Genomic DNA, 22,350 nt, shown 5'->3' on the forward strand with positions numbered 1-22,350 from the left:
ATTTTTTTTTTGCCTTGGGCACACTCCAACATTTAGACATCATTTCAAATTAAGCATTTGCGTTTAGTGAGTCCACCAGATCAGAGGCAGTGGGGATGATCAGGGATGTTCTCTTGTTAAGAGCGTGAATTGGACCTTTTTCCTGACCTAAATGTAACTAGTACTTTGGGTGTCAGGGAAAATGTATGGAGGAAAAAGTATAAAAGTAAAAAGTTGTAAAAAATATCTATTGTAAAGTAAAAGTACACATTCCTCACAAAAATACATACTTACTTTACACCATTGATGGTGTCCTAGAAACAAGGTGTGGCCCAACTAACCCTTTGGCTCAACATACCTGTATATTTATAGTCTCTATAGGCCTATCTGTGATAAATTATTTTCCACACAAATAAAACAACAGAGAAAATATGCACAATAATCAATTAGGCATTTGAATCAATGTTCATTCAAAGCATATGGCAACCATTGCAAAGTAAAATATGGCATTTCCTCATTCTTAAATCAGTTACGAAAGACTAGAAACGATCACAAAAACGTGTATGACGTCATCAGATGGGCGAATCACTGTGGGAATCCGGATGGGTTACTGGGTCCATCAATGCCATCCATTCTCCTCATTTAGAACAGACCGCTGAAGAATGACAGCCTGTACTTGTATGTTCAGCATACAGTGTGGTAAGATAAATCAATAAGTACATGGCAGCTTGCCAAAACACGACACGGTTAACCTAGAATGAAAATAGTCGCACCCGGAGAGACCATCGAGCTTTCATCTCTGGTGCGCACGGGGCATTCCATTGCGCTCTGAACAAGGGGCAAGGACACAAGTGGAGAAAGCCTATTTCAAGCTAATTTCATATTGTGTATGCCTAAATACTAGACAATTCGGCGTAGAAAGTGATTTTTTACGGAGTATATTGCACATGTACTTTGTTTAGCAGCGCCTTCTAAACATGTTGCACCATTTTGCGAATGACTTCCATTTCAGGTAAATTATATATTCCCCACCATTATTTGATAACAATACTGTTTTTGTAATATACGGTAATACTGAAGCAAACATGTTAAGGAGATTAGATCTATCCATTAACTTTTGTGCGCAAAGTTCCAAACGCATGTTTGAAAGTTTCCAGATGATATTTTCAGATGGACGTGCCTACGGTGCCTTCAATGGTATCGTTATGGCATGATTATTGGCATCCACCACCAGGTTTTCAGAATTTAAACGTCAAGGAGTTGCTGTATCTAGTCAATGGGTGAGGAATAGAACTATGCCCGCAACGATCTCTCGGGTGCGTAAAGTAAGCAGTTTATTGGGTGTTTACACAGATTTGCAGACGTTATTGCAGGTGTAAATAAATGCTTGTGGTTTCTAGCTCCAACAGTGCAGTAATATCTAGAATTACATAATAATGCACACATAGGTATAGATATATGTATAACAGAAAGAGCAATATCAGAACGAACAATGTCAGAGTCCTGAATACAATTATATATAATGGTGTGTATATGGTGTGTATAGACAGTATATGAATAGAAAAGGTGTGTACAGCAGTCACTCCAATATTTGCAGGACAACGAGGACAATCTACCTTTCCAATGAAACTTTGCATTAGAAAGCAAAAAAGAAACTACTTGGCCTCAATTTCTTCACTAGATTTCCCAACAAGGGTTCAAGGCATAAATTTACATATACTAGACCTATATACAGTTGAAGTCGGAGGTTTACATACACCTTAACCAAATACATTTAAACTCAGTTTTTCACAATTCCTGACATTTAATCCTAGTAAAAATTCCCTGTGTTCGGTCCATTAGGATCACCACTTTATTTTAAGAATGTGAAATGTCAGGTATAATAGTAGAGAGAATTATTTATTTCAGCTTTTATTTCTTTCATCACATTCCCAGTGGGTCAGAAGTTTACATATACTCAATTAGTATTTGGTAGCATTGCTTTTAAATTGTTTCACTTGGGTCAAACATTTCGAGTAGCCTTCCACAAGCTTCCCAAAATAAATTGGGTGAATTTTGGCCCATTCCTCCTGACAGAGCTGGTGTAACTGAGTCAGGTTTGTTGACCTCCTTGCTCACACATGCTTTTTCAGTTCTGCCCACAAATCTTCTATAGGATTAAGGTCAGGCTTTGTGATGGCCACTCCATTACCTTGACTTTGTTGTCCTTAAGCTATTTTGCCACAACTTTGGAAGTATGCTTGCGGTCATTGTCCATTTGGAAGACTCATTTGCGGCCAAGCTTTAACTTTAACTGATGTCTTAAGATGTTGCTTCAATATATCCACGTAATTTTCCATCCTCATGATGCCATTTCTTTTGTGAAGTGCACCAGTACCTCCTGCAGCAAAGCACCCCCACAACATGATGCTTCCACCCCACCATCCACGGTTGGGATGGTGTTCTTCGGCTTGCAAGCCTCCCCCTTTTTCCTCCAAACATGATGATAGTCATTATAGCCAAACAGTTCTATTTTTGTTTCATCAGACCAGAGGACATTTCTCCAAAAAGTATGATCTTTGTTCCCATGTGCAGTTGGAAACCGTAGTCTGGATTTTTTATGATGGTTTTGGAGTAGTGGCTTCTTCCTTGCTGAGCGGCCTTTCAGGTTATGACGATATAGGACTCGTTTTTACTGTGGATATAGATACTTTTTACCTGTTTCCTCCAGCATCTTCACAAGGTCCTTTGCTGTGGTTCTGGGATTGATTTGCACTTATCGCACCAAAGTATGTTCATCTCTAGGAGATAGAACGTATCTCCTTCCTGAGCGGTATGATGGCTGCATGGTCCCATGGTGTTTATACTTGCATACTATTGTTTGTACAGATGAACGTGGTACCTTCAGGCATTTGGAGAAAAAACATTCTGAGGTCTTGGCTGATTTCTTTTGATTTTCCCATCATGTCAAGCAAAGAGGCACTGAGTTTGAAGGTAGGCCTGGAAATACATCCACAGGTACACCTCCAATTGACTCAAATTATGTCAATTAGCCTATCAGAAGCTTCTAAATCCATGACATAATTTTCAGGAATTTTCCAAGCTGTTTAAAGGCACAGTCAACTTAGTGTATGTAACTTCTGACCCTCTGGAATTGTGATACAGTGAATTATACTTGAATTATACTTAATCTGTAAACAATTGTTGAAAAAAATTACTTGTGTCTTGCACAAAGTAGTCCTAGCTGACATGCCAAAACTATAGTTTGTTAATAAGAAATTTGTGGAGTGGTTGAAAAACAAGTTTTAATAACTCCAACCTAAGTGTATGTAAACTTCTGACTTCTTCAACTGTACCTCTACATAAATCCATGACATACAGTAAGGTATCATTATGTTCTGAAACAATGCATTACAGTAAGAGTGACAAGCACAATAACCTCATGATTATTTATCTGACATTGTGTTTATGTGTTCTTCTCAGGGTTAGAATGATGTGCATGGCCACAAACCTGTCTGCAGTTATTGGTCAATAAATCCGGGAAACCTGGGAGTTAGTTGTCATAGGGGGTTGATGTCTCTTCTGTGTAAATCCTCTGCAGAAGTAAATCAGAATTAGATTTTATAACCCACCTCATAGAGAAGCCAACGTATTGGCTTGAATGGGTTTTCCCAGTCCAACAGTCAAAACAGTCAGTTAATATTGTACATCCTTCACAGTGTACCTGCTCTAATGACCTTCTATTCTCTGGAACTGGTTGACTTAACTTCCTGTTATGTGATTGTCAGATTTGCTGCCAGTCTGTAACTGCTCTCAGCCACCATTTCTAGCATTAGCCTGATGATGTGTGTGTGTGTGTCCCAGGGCCGGTGGTGGTACTGCTGACGGTACTCCAGTGGGCAGGACGAGGCCTCCCTTCTCCTGTCAGACCCATCTGTGACCCCCGCGTCCTGGATCGCTTCATCATGGAGGCACGCGACACAGAGACCGCTCTGGTGAGCTGAGGTCTAACCATCATGGACCTGAGCTACTTTTAAATGTTTGAAAAATGTCACATTAGAAGATGGATGATGATACTACCAGGGTGTATTATGTGCGGAGACAATTCAGCTTTGTTAGTGTGTTTGATCTGTCGGAGTGTCTCATCTTACCCTAACTGTATCAATATGTCTTGCCTTCCTTCCCTCTTGCAGCGAGGTTGCAAAGCAGGGTGTGGAGTGACAGGCACATATGTGGTTCCTCTGACAAATGTTGACTTTGTAGTCTGGGAGACGAAGGATGTGAGTACCTGTCTATCAGTTCAATACCTGAGTTGTTCCACGAAATTAGTTCTTTTTGATGAGTGCCCTTTGATATTTTAAGTAGAAATTGTGCACCAATATTGGTAAGATGTCTATATGACTATCGCCTAGTAGCACTCACATCTGTAGCCATGAAATGCTTTGAAAGGCTGATCATGGCTCACATCAACACTATCATCCCAGACACCCTGGACCCACTCCAATTCACATACTGCCTCAACAGATCCACAGATGACGCAATCTCTATTGCATTCCACACTGCCCTTTCCCACATGGACAAAAGGAACACCTACATGAGAATCAAAAAGAAAGGAGGACCAAGGAACTCTTCATATAATTAATTCAAATGCCTTTATTTGTATGGCATGTTCAATGGAGTACTCCCTGGTGAAGGCCATGCAGCCAAACGTTTTTAAAATGTGTTTCCATTGAACATGCCATACAAAAAAAGGCATTTGAATTAATTATATGAAGAGTGCCTTGGTCCTCCTTTCTTTTTGATGACCAATTTACCCCTTTTTACCAAAGAGCATCTTCTGTCTCCCAAAACCAACTATTGTGTACCTTAGCAGCGCTTCCCTTGCCTTTTTCTTATTTTTTTCTTATTTTTTTTACCTATGTGAGAATGCTATTCATTGACTACAGCTCAGCGTTCAACATCAGTGCCCTCCATGCTCATCACTAAGCTAAGGACCCTGGGACAGAACACCTCCCTCTGCAACTGGATCATGGACTTCCTGATGGGACGCCCCCAGGTGGTGAGGGTAAGCAACAACAGAGCCACGCTGACCCTCAACACGGGAACCTCTCAAGGGTGTGTGCTTAGTCCCCTCCTGTACTCCCTGTTCAGCTGCATGGCCGCGGATGACTCCAACACCATCATTAAGTTTGCAGATGACATAACGGTGGTAGGCCTGATCAACGATGATGATGAGAAAGCCTATAGGGTGTAGGTTAGAGACCTGGAAGAGTGGCAGGACAAGAACCTCTCCCTCAACCTCAGCAAGACAAAGGAGCTGATCATGGACTATATCATCCGCTGTAGCGGAGTGGGTCGAGAGCTTCAAGTTCCTCAGTGTCCACATCACATCTATCATGGTCCAAAAACACCAACACAGTGGTGAAGAGGGCACGACAACACCTCTTCCCCCTCAGGAAGCTGAAAAGATTTGACATGGATAGATCCTCAAAAAGATCCTCAAAAAGTTCCACAGCTGCACCATTAAGAGCATCTTGACTGGCTGCATCACCGCTTGGTATGGCAACTGCTTGGCAACCGACCGTAAGGCGCTACAGAGGGTGGTGCAGACGGCTCAGTACATCACTGGTGCCGAGCTCCCTACCATCCAGGACCTCTAGACCAGGCGGTGTCAGTGGAAAGCCCTAGAAATTGTCAAAGACTCCAGCCACCCAAGTTATAGACTGTTCTCTCTGCTACCGCACAGCAAGTGGGACTGGTGCACCAAGTCTGTAACCAACAGGACCCTGAACAGCTTCTACCCCCAAGCCATAAGACTGCAAAAGAGTTAGTGAAATAGTCAACCAAATAGCTACCCGGACTATCTGCATTGACCCTTTTTACACTAACTGTTTTGACTCATCACATACGCCGCTGCTACTGTTTACTATCTGTCACTTTATTTCTAGTTATATGCACAGTACATATCTAACTCAATTATCTCATACCCCTGCACATTGTCTCGGTACTGGTACCCTTTGTATATTGCCAAGTCATCATTATTCATTGTGCAACATATATTATTTTATTATTACGTTTATTATTATTATGTTTTACTTTTCTATTTTCTTTCTCTGCATTGCTGGGAAGGGCCCGTGAGTAAGCATTTCACTGTTAGGCCACACCTATTGTTTACAAAGTTAACATTTGATTTGATTTGAACTTACATGGAGTCCATTGAGTCCACTGAGCTCTAACTGCCAATACATGTATTTCTGTACAGTGTACCCATTAATACAGGATTCACCCTAATGTGCATGCATCTTTTGCTATATAATGACAGTGTATTATGACATTCTGTGAGTTTTGTTTTAGCGTACGCATGTATATAATGATAATGTATTATGACATTCTGTGAGTTTTGTTTTAGCGTACGCATGTATATAATGCGTGTATGTGTGTATTCCCAGACTGAGGAGCAGGCTTTGGAGGTCCAGTCGGGGATGTCTCTGTTCGGCCAGGCTCTGGGTGCTGTGAGGGAGTCAGTGAGCCGTGTTGCCGTGCAGATCCTCATCGACAACAACAAGAGCAACATCCACAGCCTGGGCCAGGTGCTGCGCAGCCTCCACATCCAGGTGACTCACTGAGGAGTGTGAGTGTCTCGTCTACAGCATAGCCAGTGGATGGGACTGTGGTGTGAACCTTTTTGTTATGTAGGGCCAGGAGAGTTCCTGGTCTGATCACATGGTAAAGAAAACCTCCTTGCCCAATAGGCCCAGAGTTATTCCTGATCACATGTCCTAACCAGGAAAAACTCCTATCCCACTTATCAGATGTTTTGTGTCTCTGTTTCTACTGTATATCACGTTTTAAGGTATGACCTCGTGCAGACAGTGTTGAAAAAACAAACGTTTATTCCTTAAACAGGGACAGGCAAACGACAGGTCAAGGCAGGCAGGGGTCAATAATCCAGAAAGGGTGTAAGGTACAAAACAGCAAGCAGGCGCAGGGCCAGGTAGGGATTCTATGAACAAAGTGAACTGGCAACAGACAAACAGAAAACACAGGTATAAATACACAGGGGATAATGGTGAAGATGGGCGACACCTGGAGGGGGGTGGAGACAAGCACAAAGACGTGAAACAGAGCAGGGCGTGACACCGTATGTGTGAGTCAGTTTGTACGTACTATACTCTACTGTACTGTACTGAACCTCCCCTGCAGAGAGCCTCATTGGGAATAGATAAGTGTTCTTGGAAAGGTCATGGAACATAGGTACCAAAGGAGGCTGGTGCGGGGAGGACATCTAAAGACAATGCCTGGAATGGAGTGAATGCAATGGTATCCAACACACGTCCTCCCACGTTCCAGCCATTACTCTCTAGGCTATGTGGGACGCTAGCGTCCCATCTGGCCAACATCCAGTGAGATTGCAGAGCGCCAAATTCAAATACAGAAATACTCATTATAAAAATTCAGAAAACAAAACATATTTTACATAGGTTTAAAGATTAACTTCTTGTGAATCCAACCACTGTGTCAGAATTAAAAAATGCTTTACGGCGAAAGCATACCTTACGATTATTTGAGAACATAGCCCAGTTGACAAATTATTACAAACAGTAACCAGCCAAGCAGAAGTGTTACAAAACTCAGATATAGAGATAAAATTAATCTCTTACCTTTGATGATCTTCATATGGATGCACTCAGAAGACATTCATTTACTCAATAAATGTTCCTTTTGTTCGATAAAGTCTCTTTATATCCAAAAATCTCAGTTTTGTTGCACGTTTTCTTCAGTAATCCACAGGCTCAAACTCAGTCAAAACAGGCAGACAAAAAATCCTAATTGTATGCGTAAAGTTCATAGAAACATGTCAAACGATGTTTATATTCAATCCTCAGGTTGTTTTTAGCCTAAATGATCTATAATATTTCAACCGGACAATAACGTCATCAATATAAAAGGTAAACAAGAAATGCACTCTCTTGCACATGAAAAAGCTCTGTGACACTTCAGGGTCCACTCATTCAGACTGGTCTTACCTTCCTCATTTATAAGAATACAAGCCTGAAACAATTTCTAAAGACTGATGCCATCTAGTGGAAGGCATAGGAACTGCAAATTGAGTCCTAAGTCAATGGATACTGTAATAGCATTGAATAGAAAACTACAAAACCAAAAAATGAATGTAATTTCTCAAGTGTTCGCCTGCCAAATCAGTTCTGTTATACTCACAGACACTATTTTAACAGTTTTGGAAACTTTAGAGTGTTTTCTATCCAAATCTACCAGTTATATGCATATCATATCTTCTGGGCCCGAGTAGCAGGCCATTTAATTTGGGCATGCTTTTCATCCAAAATTCCGAATGCTGCCCCCTACCCTAGAGAAGCTAATTCAGGTGCCATCAGCCGCCTGTGATGGATACAGTCAGCCAGACATTCCCTTGTCCTCTCTGCCCTCACCCCTCAGTGTACCACCGCCTACCTGCCACGCTTTGTTTGCTTTTCTGTCAGAGGCGCCACTCTTCTCAGAAACTTGTGCCTTTTAAGGGTACTGCAGTTCAGTGACTGAGATGACATTGAGCAGGCCGGGTATGGCAGTGGAAGTTAGTGGAAAGGTGACAGAATGGGGGTTCTATTTGGCTGCATACGGTTTGGTATGGAGTAGCAGGCCAAGAAGAACCTGGAATAGACCCTCTTCCACAGAACAGATGAGTGGTGCTTTTTTTTCCCAGGGTTGTGTACTAAACCTTGTTCTTCCTCCCATCCATTGAACAGGACCTGCCCCTTCCTCCAGCACCAGCAGTAGGTGACTTAGTGACTAGGAAGGTGTCGTCCTTATCTGAGCTGCTCCATGTCCACACCAACTTCCTACGAGGGAAGGTTCGCCTGCTGCTCACCAACGCACCTGCCTGTCAACAGAACAGCACTTGATTGGAGCTTTCCTCTGTGATTGGACCGTTGTTTAGAGAGAGGATGAGGTGATTGGACTTTTGCTGAAGTCTCTGAATGGCTTACCAGTATGGAATGTGTAGACAAGGTGATTGCTGACCGGACAAAAACTGGTGGATAAGTAAGTTCCCTGTGGGTGGAGTTGGTGAGAACATGAATGGGTGAGAGAGAAAAAAACGGAAGTTCTACAGCTCATTGACCTCACCGGTTCCTCGTACTACCTAGCAGTACTGCCAAAGAGCTCTGATGCATGCAGTGGAATAAGCTACAGATGGAACACGTGATGTAATAATATCATATATAAAGTCCTAAATCCAAGAATTGTATATTATGTTCTATTTATACAGTTTGCATTAAACTTGTCTTAAACGTGTTTTTATATAAATCTCTATTTTCATATATGAGTGTGTCCTTTTTAGTCTTTGAACCATAGGTTTCTCATTGATGCTAAGGTTTAACATACCGAAGTCAGTGGTTGTGTGTTCATGTTATATCCTTGCTCAGTGCCGTTATAATTCAGACCACAGGTACACTTTGCTGCAAGTCAATGTATTGATCACTTCTCACTGTGTGCTCTCTGCACTCTGTCTGTCTGTACCCCTCCCTCCCTCCATGCCCCCTCTCTCTACTTTTCTCTGGCTCACCCTGTCTTTGGGGTCAGAGCAGACATTGTATTTCACCACCAGGCAGCTCATACAGCTCTTCCGACCTGGCAGGCGGAGAATTGAAGATGAGAATGAGTTCAGTTCCTGGAGACAGTTCTGCACTCTGTTGCCCTCTGCTGGATAGACCGTGACATCATTGCCCTACTTAGACCCCGCATACACAAAGAACAGCTCTATGGCTATAAAAAGAAAAAGACATCATCAGGAAATCATCTCATATTTGTGCATATAGACCAAATGCTCACCCGAAACAAAAAACACACAAAAGAACAGCAACCAAAGTATGTCAACATGGGTAATTATTAATCAGATCAGCAACCACTCACAGATTATCGATTTAAATAATTAGATGTTGTGTGTTCATAGACAATAACAGGGAGGCAAATGTGATCATTTGTTTAAGAATGTATTTTTTATGTTCTCCATTTCAGGTGCACAACATACAGTCTGTAATAGCCTCTATATGAAATAGAAATATTAACTTCATTCTTTAAACCCGTTCGTTATGCTTCCTTACAGTGTCTTAATCCTCCAGTAAGTGCTGATTTCAGACTAAATGAAAACAGAGACAAACAGGTGCAAACCTTTTTGGGCAACCCAGCGTGAACCTTGGAAAAGTAGAGATTTGCATCCTTGTAATGTTTCTTTGTAACATTGAGCCAAAGTCAGACTTTAGTGTCACTGTGTAAACTTGGTGAGAGTGTGCTTCCAGAGTCTGTTGGCTGCCATATCCCTGGTTTCCAAATTTCAGTCATATATATATATATATATATATTTTTTTTTTAGAAAAATACTGTATTTTTTCACTTTTCCTTTTTGGAAACATGGGCCTCTCAAATGGACAGCAAACAGGTGGGCTGATATTCCCAGAAAATGACTTAAACAGAGAGTGTGCATGGCAGACATAATAGTAAGGGATAGCAAAGCAACCACAACCATCAGAGTCTGAAACAAGACTAAAGAGTACAAAGGAGATGACAACATACTGTACCTGTTCTAAGCTATGGGTAATACTGTATGTCATATCTCAGGACAGTGAGTGTCACTAACAAGTACCAACAGCACCACCATCAAGATTCAAGTTTCCTAGCTCTGTAGGTTTGGGTTGAGCACAGTTTCAAACCATGGCTTTATCTCTACCACTCTCCATCAGTGCCTTCCGATTTTCTTTCCTTCTGTCTCTCGCTCTTGATCACTCTCCTATTTTATTTTTCTCTGTATCCCTATTCTATCTAAATCTGCTATTTATGCAGCTCTTATCTTTGGCCACTTAACAGATGCAGAAGGCTCATCTTAAATTAATCCAAACAAAATCTGTCTTCATGATTGATGTGGCAATTGACAATTGTGCAAGTAATGCCCACCTCCATCCAAAACCCCACACACATCCAGTATGTCCTTTCTACCCTAGAGAAACCTGAGCCATATCCCCTTACCTACTGCTATTATGTTGAACTCAATCATGCTAGGATTTTAGATGTAGTTCACAGATCATTCATGTATGTTAATAACTGTCTACATGTTCCCATAACTTGTTGCACTTTGACCTTGAAAATCTAAGAAATGAAAGATAATCAAACAACAACAACGGATCAGCCGTCTGAACTTGCACCTTGTCACAAAGGAAAGATTTCACCGTTCACTCATAAACCAAACCATAAACATAATATTTACAAATACCAGTTTGTTCTCTTACACTTAAAAAAATGTACAGTTTGTTTTCCATGGTGTTTGTTTTGTTCTTTTTTCTGAGTCCCCGGCCCCTGTGACAGATGCCAGTCTAACCCCAGTGTGATCATCATCATCCCAAAACAAGACAGGAAACAGAACAGGAAAAACATGGGGAACTCAATCCTGCCAGGTTTTTTTTTTCTGTGTATATGTGAGTAATGTTTATCAAATGTTTTTTTCTACTCAAGATTTAGAACGCATCCTCAGTGCATCGGAGACATATCAGGCTTCCTCTGAAGAGTCATCTCTCCATCGTCGCTGTTGGTTTTGATGTCAAGGTTTTTCGGATTTTGTCTCAACATCTGTTCTGTAACAGTTTTTTTTCATGAATGTCCAGAGTTCATTGTGTCCCTGTGTTCAGTTGTGCGGTTGAAAGATCTAAAACGTGCGTACAAGGCTTTTCACCTTTGACCTACAGTATGTCAGTCATTCTGTCTGAGCCCCCCTCATACCCCCTGCACCCTCTCCCCCTGCACCCTCTCCCCTCAGAACAACAGAAGTGGATTTGAAAAGACAGAGTCATACCCAGTCTCCAAAAACCTGAAGCACGTAGCTAAAAGTCCACTGAGGAGAGGATGAGAGTGCTTAAAACGAAGATAATTGTTCAGAGACAACCCTTTATTCCCGGGAAAATGTGTAGAATTCTATCAGTTTTTATCATTGAGGCAAACCACGTGAAGTATGACGTTTTCACCATTCAAAAACAAGTATTAGTCTATCATGGACAAACACTGCAAGCTGATGGAGTGGTAAAGTCCAACACTGTTTTTCCTTCAGTCGACCGTGCAACACTCCACAGCTAAAGTAATGAGAGAAAGAGAGAAATAAAACGAGGGAGAGAGAGAGGGGGCTTCCATCAGTCTTTCAGGGCGGCAGGTGCTTGTGGAACAGCCTCAGTGATAAGAAATGAAAAAAATAAAGGACATCTTTGTTGTCCTTGTTATAATCATAGTCAATATTCATCTCTTGAAAGCCTTTTTGAAGTATCTACAGAATAGAAGATAGTTTTCTTGTGCACGAAGTTCAGCTGACGTAAAAAACAAAAAGAAAGTACTTTAAGAAAACAAGAAAAAAACCAAGAAAAAAACCAAACCTGGAAATAAAAAGGAAAAATTCAAGATGTCCATCCTCCATTTAGAAAATAAAAATCATGCAGAAGATCCCAGACAAAAAAATCTTAAATCTTAATATTCTCTTATATTTTTTACATGGATATATTTACTATTTTCCCCCTTGAGTAAAGCCCAGCCAAGGTGCAACACTGAATGCAGTAAAAACAAAAATAAATTGCAAAAGATCAAAAACAAAGATGACACGTCTGGCACTTTTTTGATTATGATAATTCCTTGTGTAAGATCAAGTCAGGATGGGCCTCTCCAGGTGGTCCATTGGACCCCATTGAAAGAAGAGCGTAATCACAGTACTTGGCACCAAGAATGCTGGTAAAAACGAGATATCAGGATCTCACCTTTCTCATTCATATCCTTACAATTTATCAATAATACATAATTTACATTTATGTGTTTGTATAAAAGACTCCAAAGAGGAGAAGTGGTTTGCGCAAGAGAGAAATAGGATGAAAATGAGACTGGGAGGATTGTGTGAACGTTGTGATCAAGAGCTATAGGAACAGACATGGAGAGAAGTGAGTGGGAGGCAGAGAGAAGAAGAACAGTAATATTGTTTGAGAGAGAGAGGAAGATAGGGGAGATTGACAGAGAACAGAATGACACGGAGAAAGAGAAAAAAGCAACACAGAAAAAGAAGAGAGGATAACCCCAGTAAGAGAGAGAAGAAGGAGAGGACCAGTCTGTGTGGTGTTCATTTGTATCTCTGCTGATCCAGAGGTTATGCCTGGTCCTATACGCGGGTGGTGGAGTGTTGGTGTGGTAGGGCGTTGTTGCTGTGGCCGGGGGTGGGGGTGGTGGAGGGTGCCGGGGCGGGGGGGTAGGTGTTGAAGGGGTGGAGGGGCTGCATGCCGCTGATAGTGCTGGGCATCATGGTGATGGTGTTTGCCGTCATCAGCGGCACGTCCTCCGGTGCCCGCCGCAGCGCCAGCGTGTAGTCCGGCGGGCCCACCTGCGCCCGCAGCGGCTCCAGGTCGCCATGGAGACCGCGGGAAGGGAGGGGCGTGCCGATACCATGCTCCATCTCTACTCTCTGCTGCTTCATCTGCAGGGACATGAGCTCCTCCTCCTGGCTCAGTGCCAGGTCATTGTGGGACGGGGCACCCACCCCTCCCATGCCCAAGCCCATGGCGGTGCCCATGCCACGCTGGGGGGACAAGCGGCGGTGGCGTCTCTGCAGCAGCTCGTGGCGCTTGTCCCGTTTGTAGTAGAGCGCTGCGAAGGCCAGCACGTTGAGGAAGAGCAGCGAGGCGCCCACAGCCACAGTCACACTCAGCTCCGTGGAGTAGTCCCTTATCTCGTCGGGGAATGGGTTGCGGCGGGGCGGCTCGGAGGGGTCTGGCTCGGGTTCAGAGGGGTTGGTGGAGATGACGGGGTGGCGGGTGGAGCGTGCCCCAGGGGGGCCAGGCCGGTGGACGCGGGGACCTCCTCCTCCAGGCGGCAGCCGGGTGGTGATGGGGTTGATGTCCTCATGCAGGGAGTGCAGGTGAGGCACCAGCTCCAGCCAGAAGGCCACCTTGTTGGCCCGGTAGTTGTCCCTGACGCGGGGCTTCAGGCCAATGTGGAGGTACTGCTTGTCCTTGGAGCTGAACTTGGTCCAGATGACCTCCTCAAAGCGGTTGGGCTTGGTGTGGATGAATTTAGTGTCCTGAGGGACAGGCAGGTTGGGATCCCTGATGGAAAAAAAGAGAACAAGAGCAAGAAGGAAGGAAGGAAAAAAGGAAGGAAAGATGAAAGATGATCAAAATAATTGAGCATGTACTGTATGCGTCTGATAGAGCATGTTTCTAATTTGATATCTCAGTGCTGTGTCTAGGTCCTGTCTAGGTTCAGTACTGACCCGGTCTTGGCAAAGTTGGTCCAGTAGGTCATAACCACAGCACTGAGCATGACGTCATTCTTGGAGAAGTTACAGGGGAACAGGTCTGTGGCTCCCACCATGGGGACCCCAAACACGTAGGGCAGCTCATCCCCGTGGGCCGCGTCCGCCCACTCTGGCCGGGCCTCCGTCTGGCAGTGGTGGTGGAAGGTGTAGAAGTAAACAGGAGACTGGAACTCAGCGTGCAGCTTGGCTGTGGCCACAGCTGGCGCCACCCACTGGTGATCTGTGAACAGTGCCAGCAGGGTCTTCCTCCTCATGTCTATGTTGTCCCTGTCGGCCCAGTCTGTGTACATGAACTTTATGGTCTCCCTCAGGATGTCCTTACCTGGATACAGACAGATGGGGTGAGACACAGAGAGAGCAATAGAGATGAGAGAGAGAGAGAATGAGTAAGAGAGAGAGAGAGAGAGAGAGAGAAAGGGGAGAGACAGAATGAGAGCAAGAGAGGGATTAGGGAGACAGAGAGAGTGTGGAGAGACAGAGAGGGGGAGACAAAGAGATGAGAGAGAGACAGAGAGAGGGGGTAGAAGCAGAGAGAGGGAGGAGAGACAGAGAACGAGCAAGAGAGAGATTAGAGCGAGAGAAAGGGTAGAGACAGAGAATGAGAGCAAGAGAAAGATTAGAGAGACAGAGGGGGGAGAGACAGGTGGGGGGGGGGGGGGGGGCAGAGAATGAGAGCAGGGACTATCAAGAGAAAACTTCTAACAAACCAAAACCTGCAGAAGAAACACAGCGGAACCTAGAAATACCATCCAACACAAAACTGAGTGAGTAATATTCAGTCTGAAGCTACTTCTGAAGAGGTAATTTTATTATATAAAGTTAAGTAAATAAGTATACTGGGGCGGCAGGGTAGCCTAGTGGTTAGAGCGTTGGACTAGTAACTGGAAGGTTGCAAGTTCAAACCCCCGAGCTGACAAGGTATAATGTTCTGTCGTTCTGCCCCTGAACAGGCAGTTAACCCACTGTTCCTAGGCCATCATTGAAAATAAGAATTTGTTCTTAACTGACTTGCCTAGTAAAATAAAGGTACAAATAAAATAAAATAAATAAATACTAAGCTCAGAACAGACCTGGCAGTACCTTCAATTAGCACTGAGGTGTGAAGTCAGATGTGTGAAAACTCTTGGACCCAACAATGGCAGGAGAGTTTCACAGCTCCCCCAACCCAAATTTAGAGGCCTTTGAAGCCCCAATGGCTTATCCCTGTCCAGAGGTCATTACAATACAGTACCCCATGTATAATAAAAATAACACTGCAAGGAATAAGGACAAAATAAGCTCCTCAAGGACAATCCAGAAACACTATTTGCTGACTGCTACAAAGACGGGAACGTAAGCAACTCCATTTCCCACACAGACCATCCCCTGGCATGGCACAGTGCTATAAGAGCACACTACCCCAACAGAGAGTGTATTGGCCCAGGGTGGACACTCAGAATACTAGACATTGAGGAAATTGAAACAACATCTGTCAACGGGTACAAGTCTGGGACAGTAATGGTGCAGGGCATCCTCATGCAGGACTTTATGGGATAAAGAGAGAGCACAGCAGGAAAAGCTCTCCCTGTGACGACTCCCCATCCTGAGTGAGTCTGATCACACCTCTTCAAACTGTCCTGCAGACGAGGATAGTCACCCCCCCCAGCACTGAACACACCCAGGTCCACAACTGCACTGCTCCTCCATCATTGAGAGGGATGAATTCATAGAACTGGAGAGAGACATGGTGGAGCTCAGAGAGCTAGTCCACACAATCCAGACAGAAAACCCCCACAAAACAGACAAGCACAACGAGACACGGAGGGTAGAATGTGGGGATTGATGGCTGTCTGAGAGAGCTGGCTGCTCTACGGACTGATGTGAGAGAATTTAAAGAGGCACACATGGCATTGAAGGACGAGGTCAGAAGGCTGAGGTGTGACAGAGAGCAGGACACTCCCCCAGACAAGCCAGCAAGGCTGGGAGTGATTGAAAAAGCTTCTTCCACTCACCCCAGCGCCAAGTGTTTATCTCCACTCTGCTACCACAAAAAGATTTTCACCCTGCCACCATATAGTGGGTGAATGCAAGCATTTCGCAAGACTGTGCCTCAAAACCTAAATGTCTACCTGGCCCACCACTCCACCCTGGACTTTAACAGCCTTTACGACCAGGTCCACCTCCACAAGGCAGCAATCCCAACTTTTTCCAGGACCCTGAAGGACGTTGGCACGCCCCTGAAGGACGTCATCCTCAACCGTAGCCCCAACACCTCACACAGGAGCAACAGAGCAATGGACACCCCGCCCAGACCACCGAGACACCCTCCCAGATCTGCACAGGGGGAATCCATGCCAAGAGGACCTACACCCACACCACAGCATCACCAGCCACACACCAACCAACAAAGACCACCCCAAGCAGACCCTGGCCACACCCTATATTGGCCCCCCATATCAGACCATTGCACACGCTTTTTCAGTTCTGCCCACACATTCTCTACAGGATTGACGTCAGGGCTTTGTGATGGCCACTCCAATACCTTGACTTTGTTGTCCTTAAGCCATTTTGCCACAACTTTGGAAGTATGCTTGGGGTCATTGTCCATTTGGAAGACCCATTTGCGACCAAGCTTTAATTTCCTGACTGATTTCGAGATGTATCCAATATATCCACAAAATGTTCCTGCCTCATGATGCCATCTATTTTGTGAAGTGCACCAGTCCCTCCTGCAGCAAAGCACCCCCACAACATGATGCTGCCACCCCGTGCTTCATGGTTGGGATGGTGTTCTTCAGCTTGCAAGCCTCCCGCTTTTCCTCAAAACATAACAATGGTCATTATGGCCAAACAATTATATTTTTGTTTCATCAGACCAGAGGACATTTCTCCAAAAAGTACGATCTTTGTCCCCATGTGCAGTTGCAAACCGTAGTCTGGATTTTGTATGGCGGTTTTCGAGCAGTGGCTTCTTCCTTACTGAGCGGCCTTTCAAGTTATGGCAATATAGGACTCATTTTCTGTGGATATAGATACTTTTTTACCTGTTTCCTCCAGCATCTTCACAAGGTCCTTTGCTGTTGTTCTGGGATTGATTTGCACTTTTCACACCAAAGTATGTTCATCTCTAGGAGGCAGAACGCGTCTCCTTCCTGAGCGGTATGGCGGCTGCGTGGTCCCATGGTGTTTATACTTGCCTAATATTGTTTGTACAGATGAACGTGGTACCTTCACGGGCTTGAGCCGGTTGCTGTGGGGGGTGCAGAGCTGTTGGCCATAGTTGGGGTATCCAGGTGGAAAGCATGGCCAGCCGTAGAGAAATGCTTGTTGAAATTCTCGATTATCGTGGATTTATCAGTGGTGACAGTGGTTCCTTGTCTCAGTGCAGTAGACATCTGGGAGGATGTACTGTTATTCTCCATGGACTTTAGAGTGTCCCAAAACTTTTTGGAATTAGTGCTGCCGGATGCACATTTCTGTTTGAAAAAGCTAGCCTTTGCTTTCCTAACTGACTGTGTGTATTGGTTCCTGACTTCCCTGAAAAGTTGCATACCGTGGGGACTATTCGATGCTAGTGCAGTACGCCACAGGGTGTTTTTACACTGGTCAAGGGCAGTCAAGTCTGGAGTGAACCAAGGGCTATATCTGTTCTTATTTCTACATTTTTTGAAATGGGCATGCTTATTTAAGATGGTGAGGAAAGCACTTTAAAAGAACAACCAGGCATCCTCTACTGACGAGATGAGGTCCTTATCCTTCCAGGATACGCGGGCCAGGTCAATTAGAAAGGCCTGCTCGCTGAAGTGTTTTAGGGAACTATGGAAAATCACTAAAACAATACAGAAATACACCACGGAAAAATAAGGAACAGCACGTCAGAAATCAGCTCAACGTAATTGTAGAATCCATATTCTCTAACCAGTTATGGGAAAATTGGAAAACTCTAAACAAACAACATGAATCTATCCAAAACGGATATGTATGGATAAATCACTCCAATCTTTTGGGCTCTATAACAAAGAACAAACAGCAAAAAAAATACATGATCAAATACAAATCTTAGAATCAATTATTAAATACTACCAGAACCCACTGGATTCTCCAATTACATTAAATGGACTACTGGACAAAATACAAACACTCCAACCCAAAAAGGCCTGTGGGGTTGAAGGTATCCTAAATGAAATGATAAAATACACAGACCACAATTTTAAATTGACTGTACTTAAACTCTTTAACATTATCCTCAGCTCTGGCATCTTCCCCAATATTTGGAACCAAGGACTGATCACCCCAATCCACAAAAGTGGAGAAAAATTTGACCCCAATAACTAATATGCAACAACATCAACCCTGGGAAAATCCTCTACATTATCATTAGCAGCAGACAAACATTTCCTCAGTGAAAACAATGTACTGAGCAAATGTCAAATGGGCTTTTTACCAAATTAACTTACGACAGACCACGAATTTACCCTGCACACCCTAATTGACAAACAAAAAATTCTAAACAAAGGCAAAGTCTTCTCATGCTTTGCTGATTTAAAAAAAGGTTTCCACTCAATTTGGCATGAGGGTCTGCTATACAAATTGATGGAAAGTGGTGTTGGGAGAAAAACATATGACATAAAAATCCATGTACACAAATAACAAGTGTGCAGTTAAAATTGATTAAAAAAATATACACATTTCTTTCCACAGGGCTGGGGGTGAGACAGGGATGTAGCTTAAGCCCCACCCTCTTCAACATATATATCAATGAATTGGTGAGGGAACTTGAACAACCTGCAGCACCCGGCCTCACCCTACTAGAATCTGAAATCAAATGTCTACTGACGATCTGGTGCTTCGGTCCCCAACCAAGGAGGAACCACAGCAGCACCTAGATCTTTTGCACAGATTCGGTCAGACAAAAATAATGGTGTTCCAAAAAAAGTCCAGTTGCCAGTACCACGAATCCAAATTCCACCTAGACACTATTGCCCTAGAGCACACAAAAAACAATACATACCTCAGCCTCACATCAGCGCCACAGGTACAGTGGGGCCAAAAAGTATTTAGTCAGCCACCAATTGTGCAAGTTCTCCCACGTAAAAAGATGAGAGAGGCCTGTAATTGTCATCATAGGTACACTTCAACTATGACAGACAAAATGAGAAAAAAATATCCAGAAAATCACATTGGAGGATTTTTAATGAATTTATTTGCAAATTATGGTGGAAAATAAGTATTTGGTCAACAACAAAAGTTTCTCAATACTTTGTTATATACCCTTTGTTGGCAATGACAGAGGTCAAACGTTTTCTGTAAGTCTTCAAAAGGGTTTCACACACTGTTGCTGGTATTTTGGCCCATTCCTCCATGCAGATCTCCTCTAGAGCAGTGATGTTTTGGGGATGTTGCTGGGCAAAGCGGACTTTCAACTCCCTCCAAAGATTTTCTATGGGGTTGAGATCTGGAGACTGGCTAGGCCACTCCAGGACCTTGAAATGCTTCTTACGAAGCCACTCCTTCGTTGCCCGGGCGGTGTGTTTGGGATCATTGTCATGCTGAAAGACCCAGCCACGTTTCATCTTCAATGCCCTTGCTGATGGAAGGAGGTTTTCAATCAAAATATCACGATACATGGCCCCATTCATTCTGTCCTTTACACGTCCTGGTCCCTTTGCAGAAAAACAGCCCCAAAGCATGATGTTTCCACCTCCATGCTTCACAGTAGGTATGGTGTTCTTTGGATGCAACTCAGCATTCTTTGTCCTCCAAACACGACAAGTTGAGTTTTTACCAAAACGTTCTATTTTGGTTTCATCTGACCATATGACATTCTCCCAATCTTCTTCTGGATCATCCAAATGCTCTCTAGCAAACTTCAGACAGGCCTGGACATGGACTGTCTTAAGCAAGGGGACACGTCTGGCACTGCAGGATTTGAGTCCCTGGCGGCGTAGTGTGTTACTTTGGTCCCAGTTCTCTGCAGGTCATTCACTAGGTCCCCCCGTGTGGTTCTGGGATTTTTGCTCACCGTTCTTGTGATCATTTTGACCCCACGGGGTGAGATCTTGCGTGGAGCCCCAGATCGAGGGAGATTATCAGTAGTCTTGTTTGTCTTCCATTTCCTAATAATTGCTCCCACAGTTGATTTCTTCAAACCAAGCTGCTTACCTATTGCAGATTCAGTCTTCCCAGCCTGGTGCAGGTCTACAATGTTGTTTCTGGTGTCCTTTGACAGCTCTTTGGTCTTGGCCATAGTGGAGTTTGGAGTGTGACTGTTTGAGGTTGTGGACAGGTGTCTTTTATACTGATAACAAGTTCAAACAGGTGCCATTAATACAGGTAACAAGTGGAGGACAGAGGAGCCTCTTAAAGAAGAAGTTACAGGTCTGTGAGAGCCAGAAATCTTGCTTGTTTGTAGGTGACCAAATACTTATTTCCCACCATAATTTGCAAAATAAATCATAAAAAATCCTACAATGTGAATTTCTTTTTTCTCATTTTGTCTGTCACAATTGGTGGCTGACTAAATACTTGTTTGCCCCACTGTAACTTCCACAAAGCTGTGAACAATCTGAGAGACAAGGCAAGAAGGGCCTCCTATGCCATCAAAAGGAACAGAAAATTCGACATACCATTAGGATCTGGCAAAAAATACTTGAATCAGTTATAGAACCCATTGCCCTTTATGGTTGTGAGGTCTGGGGTCTGCTTATCAACCAAGAATTCACAAAATGGGAAAAACACAAAATTGAGACACTGTATGCAAAATTCTGCAAAGATATCCTCAGTAAAACGTAAAATACCAAATAATGCATGCAGAGCATAATTAGGCCGATATTCACTAATTATCAAAATTGAGAAAGGAGCCGTTAAACCCTACTACCACCTAAAGGAAGCGATTTCCAAACCTTCCAAAACAAAGCCATCACCTACAGAGAAATGGACCTGGAGAAGAGACCCCTAAGCAAGCTGGTCCTGGGGCTCTGTTCACAAACACAAACAGACCCCACAGAGCCCCAGCCCCAATTAGACTAAGTCATGAGAAAACAAAAAGAGAATTACTTGACACATTGGAAATAATTTACAAAGAAACTGAGCAAACGAAAATGCTATTTGGCCCTAAACAGAGAGTACACAGTGGAAGAATACCTGACCACTGTGACTGACCCAAAATGAAGGACTCAGTGAGCATATAGTGTTGCTACTGAGAAAGGCTGCCGTGCACACTGTGCACAAAATTACGTGGAAACTGAGCTGCACTTCCTAACCTCCTGCCAAATGTATGACCATACTAGAGACACATATTTCCCTCAGATTACACAGACCCACAAAGAATCGAAAACAAATCCAATTTTCAGAAACTCCCATATCTATTGGGTGAAATACCACAGTGTGCCATCACAGCAGCAAGATTTGTGACCTGTTGCCACAAGAAAAGGGCAACCAGTGAAGAACAAACACCTTTGTAAATACAACCTATATTTATGTTTATTTATTTTCCATTTTGTACTTCAACTATTTGCATGTCATTACAACATAATATATTATTTTGGAACTTTTGTGATTGTAATGTTACGGTTTATTTCCCTTTTGTTTATTATCTATTTAACTTGCTTTGGCAATGTAAACATATGTTTCCCATGCCAATAAAGCCCCTTAAATGTAATGAGAGAGCGAGAGAGCGAGAGAGAGAGAGAGACAAAAGATGGGGAGGTTAAGGAACAGAGAGTCCTTGAATACCCACCATTGAAATACTAAAGCATTGCAAAATAAAATATTGATCTATTATTAACACACATGGGTAAGTGGAGCATTACTTCTGCTCCTGTGGGGGCGACGAATATGTTTTTGTGTATGAGAACTCTCACCCTCAGGGTATCCATACAGGTTGTCCACAAAGTTGGAGATGGTGTAGTCAAAAGAGGCTGCAGAGATCCCATCATCCCCCTCACTGTCATCCACAAATTTCAGCCCTTCTCCCTGGTTCACCCCCAGCAGGATGTCATAGTTCAGGAACTCCCCCTGGTGGCAGCACACACACACAGCATCACAGAACATGGAGGTAGAAAAAG

The 22,350-nt window shown here is 43.5% G+C and overlaps 2 protein-coding genes across 2 annotated transcripts in view; one reads left to right on the forward strand and one right to left on the reverse strand.

Annotated features, from left to right (window-relative positions):
- The first annotated feature begins 774 nt into the window (after positions 1-774).
- On the forward strand, positions 775-9,296 carry LOC109873697 (erythropoietin-like). Its single transcript, XM_020465365.2, has 5 exons — positions 775-991; positions 3,823-3,953; positions 4,152-4,238; positions 6,408-6,572; positions 8,724-9,296. The coding sequence occupies exons 1-5, from the start codon at positions 976-978 to the stop codon at positions 8,877-8,879; spliced, it is 555 nt and encodes a 184-aa protein (XP_020320954.1). The 5' UTR covers positions 775-975; the 3' UTR covers positions 8,880-9,296.
- A 653-nt stretch (positions 9,297-9,949) lies between these two features.
- The window catches only part of LOC109874107 (neuroligin-2), an 88,300-nt gene continuing 75,899 nt past the window's right edge, over positions 9,950-22,350 (reverse strand). The window contains exons 7-9 of the mRNA XM_020465883.2: positions 22,147-22,300; positions 14,261-14,627; positions 9,950-14,093 (exon numbers count right to left, since the gene is read on the reverse strand). Coding sequence (XP_020321472.2) covers positions 13,154-14,093; positions 14,261-14,627; positions 22,147-22,300 — 1,461 coding nt within the window. The 3' untranslated portion in view covers positions 9,950-13,153. The remainder of the gene's footprint in view (positions 14,094-14,260; positions 14,628-22,146; positions 22,301-22,350) is intronic.

The sequence above is a fragment of the Oncorhynchus kisutch genome, linkage group LG29 (assembly GCF_002021735.2).
Source record: "Oncorhynchus kisutch isolate 150728-3 linkage group LG29, Okis_V2, whole genome shotgun sequence".
Taxonomy (NCBI): domain Eukaryota; kingdom Metazoa; phylum Chordata; class Actinopteri; order Salmoniformes; family Salmonidae; genus Oncorhynchus; species Oncorhynchus kisutch.

Bases quoted from the DNA above. Each gene is read 5' to 3' on its own strand.
- LOC109873697 (XM_020465365.2), top strand. The intron at 3,954-4,151 runs GTGAGCTGAGGT...TCCCTCTTGCAG, and splicing joins GCGACACAGAGACCGCTCTG to CGAGGTTGCAAAGCAGGGTG. The intron at 6,573-8,723 runs GTGACTCACTGA...TCCATTGAACAG, and splicing joins TGCGCAGCCTCCACATCCAG to GACCTGCCCCTTCCTCCAGC.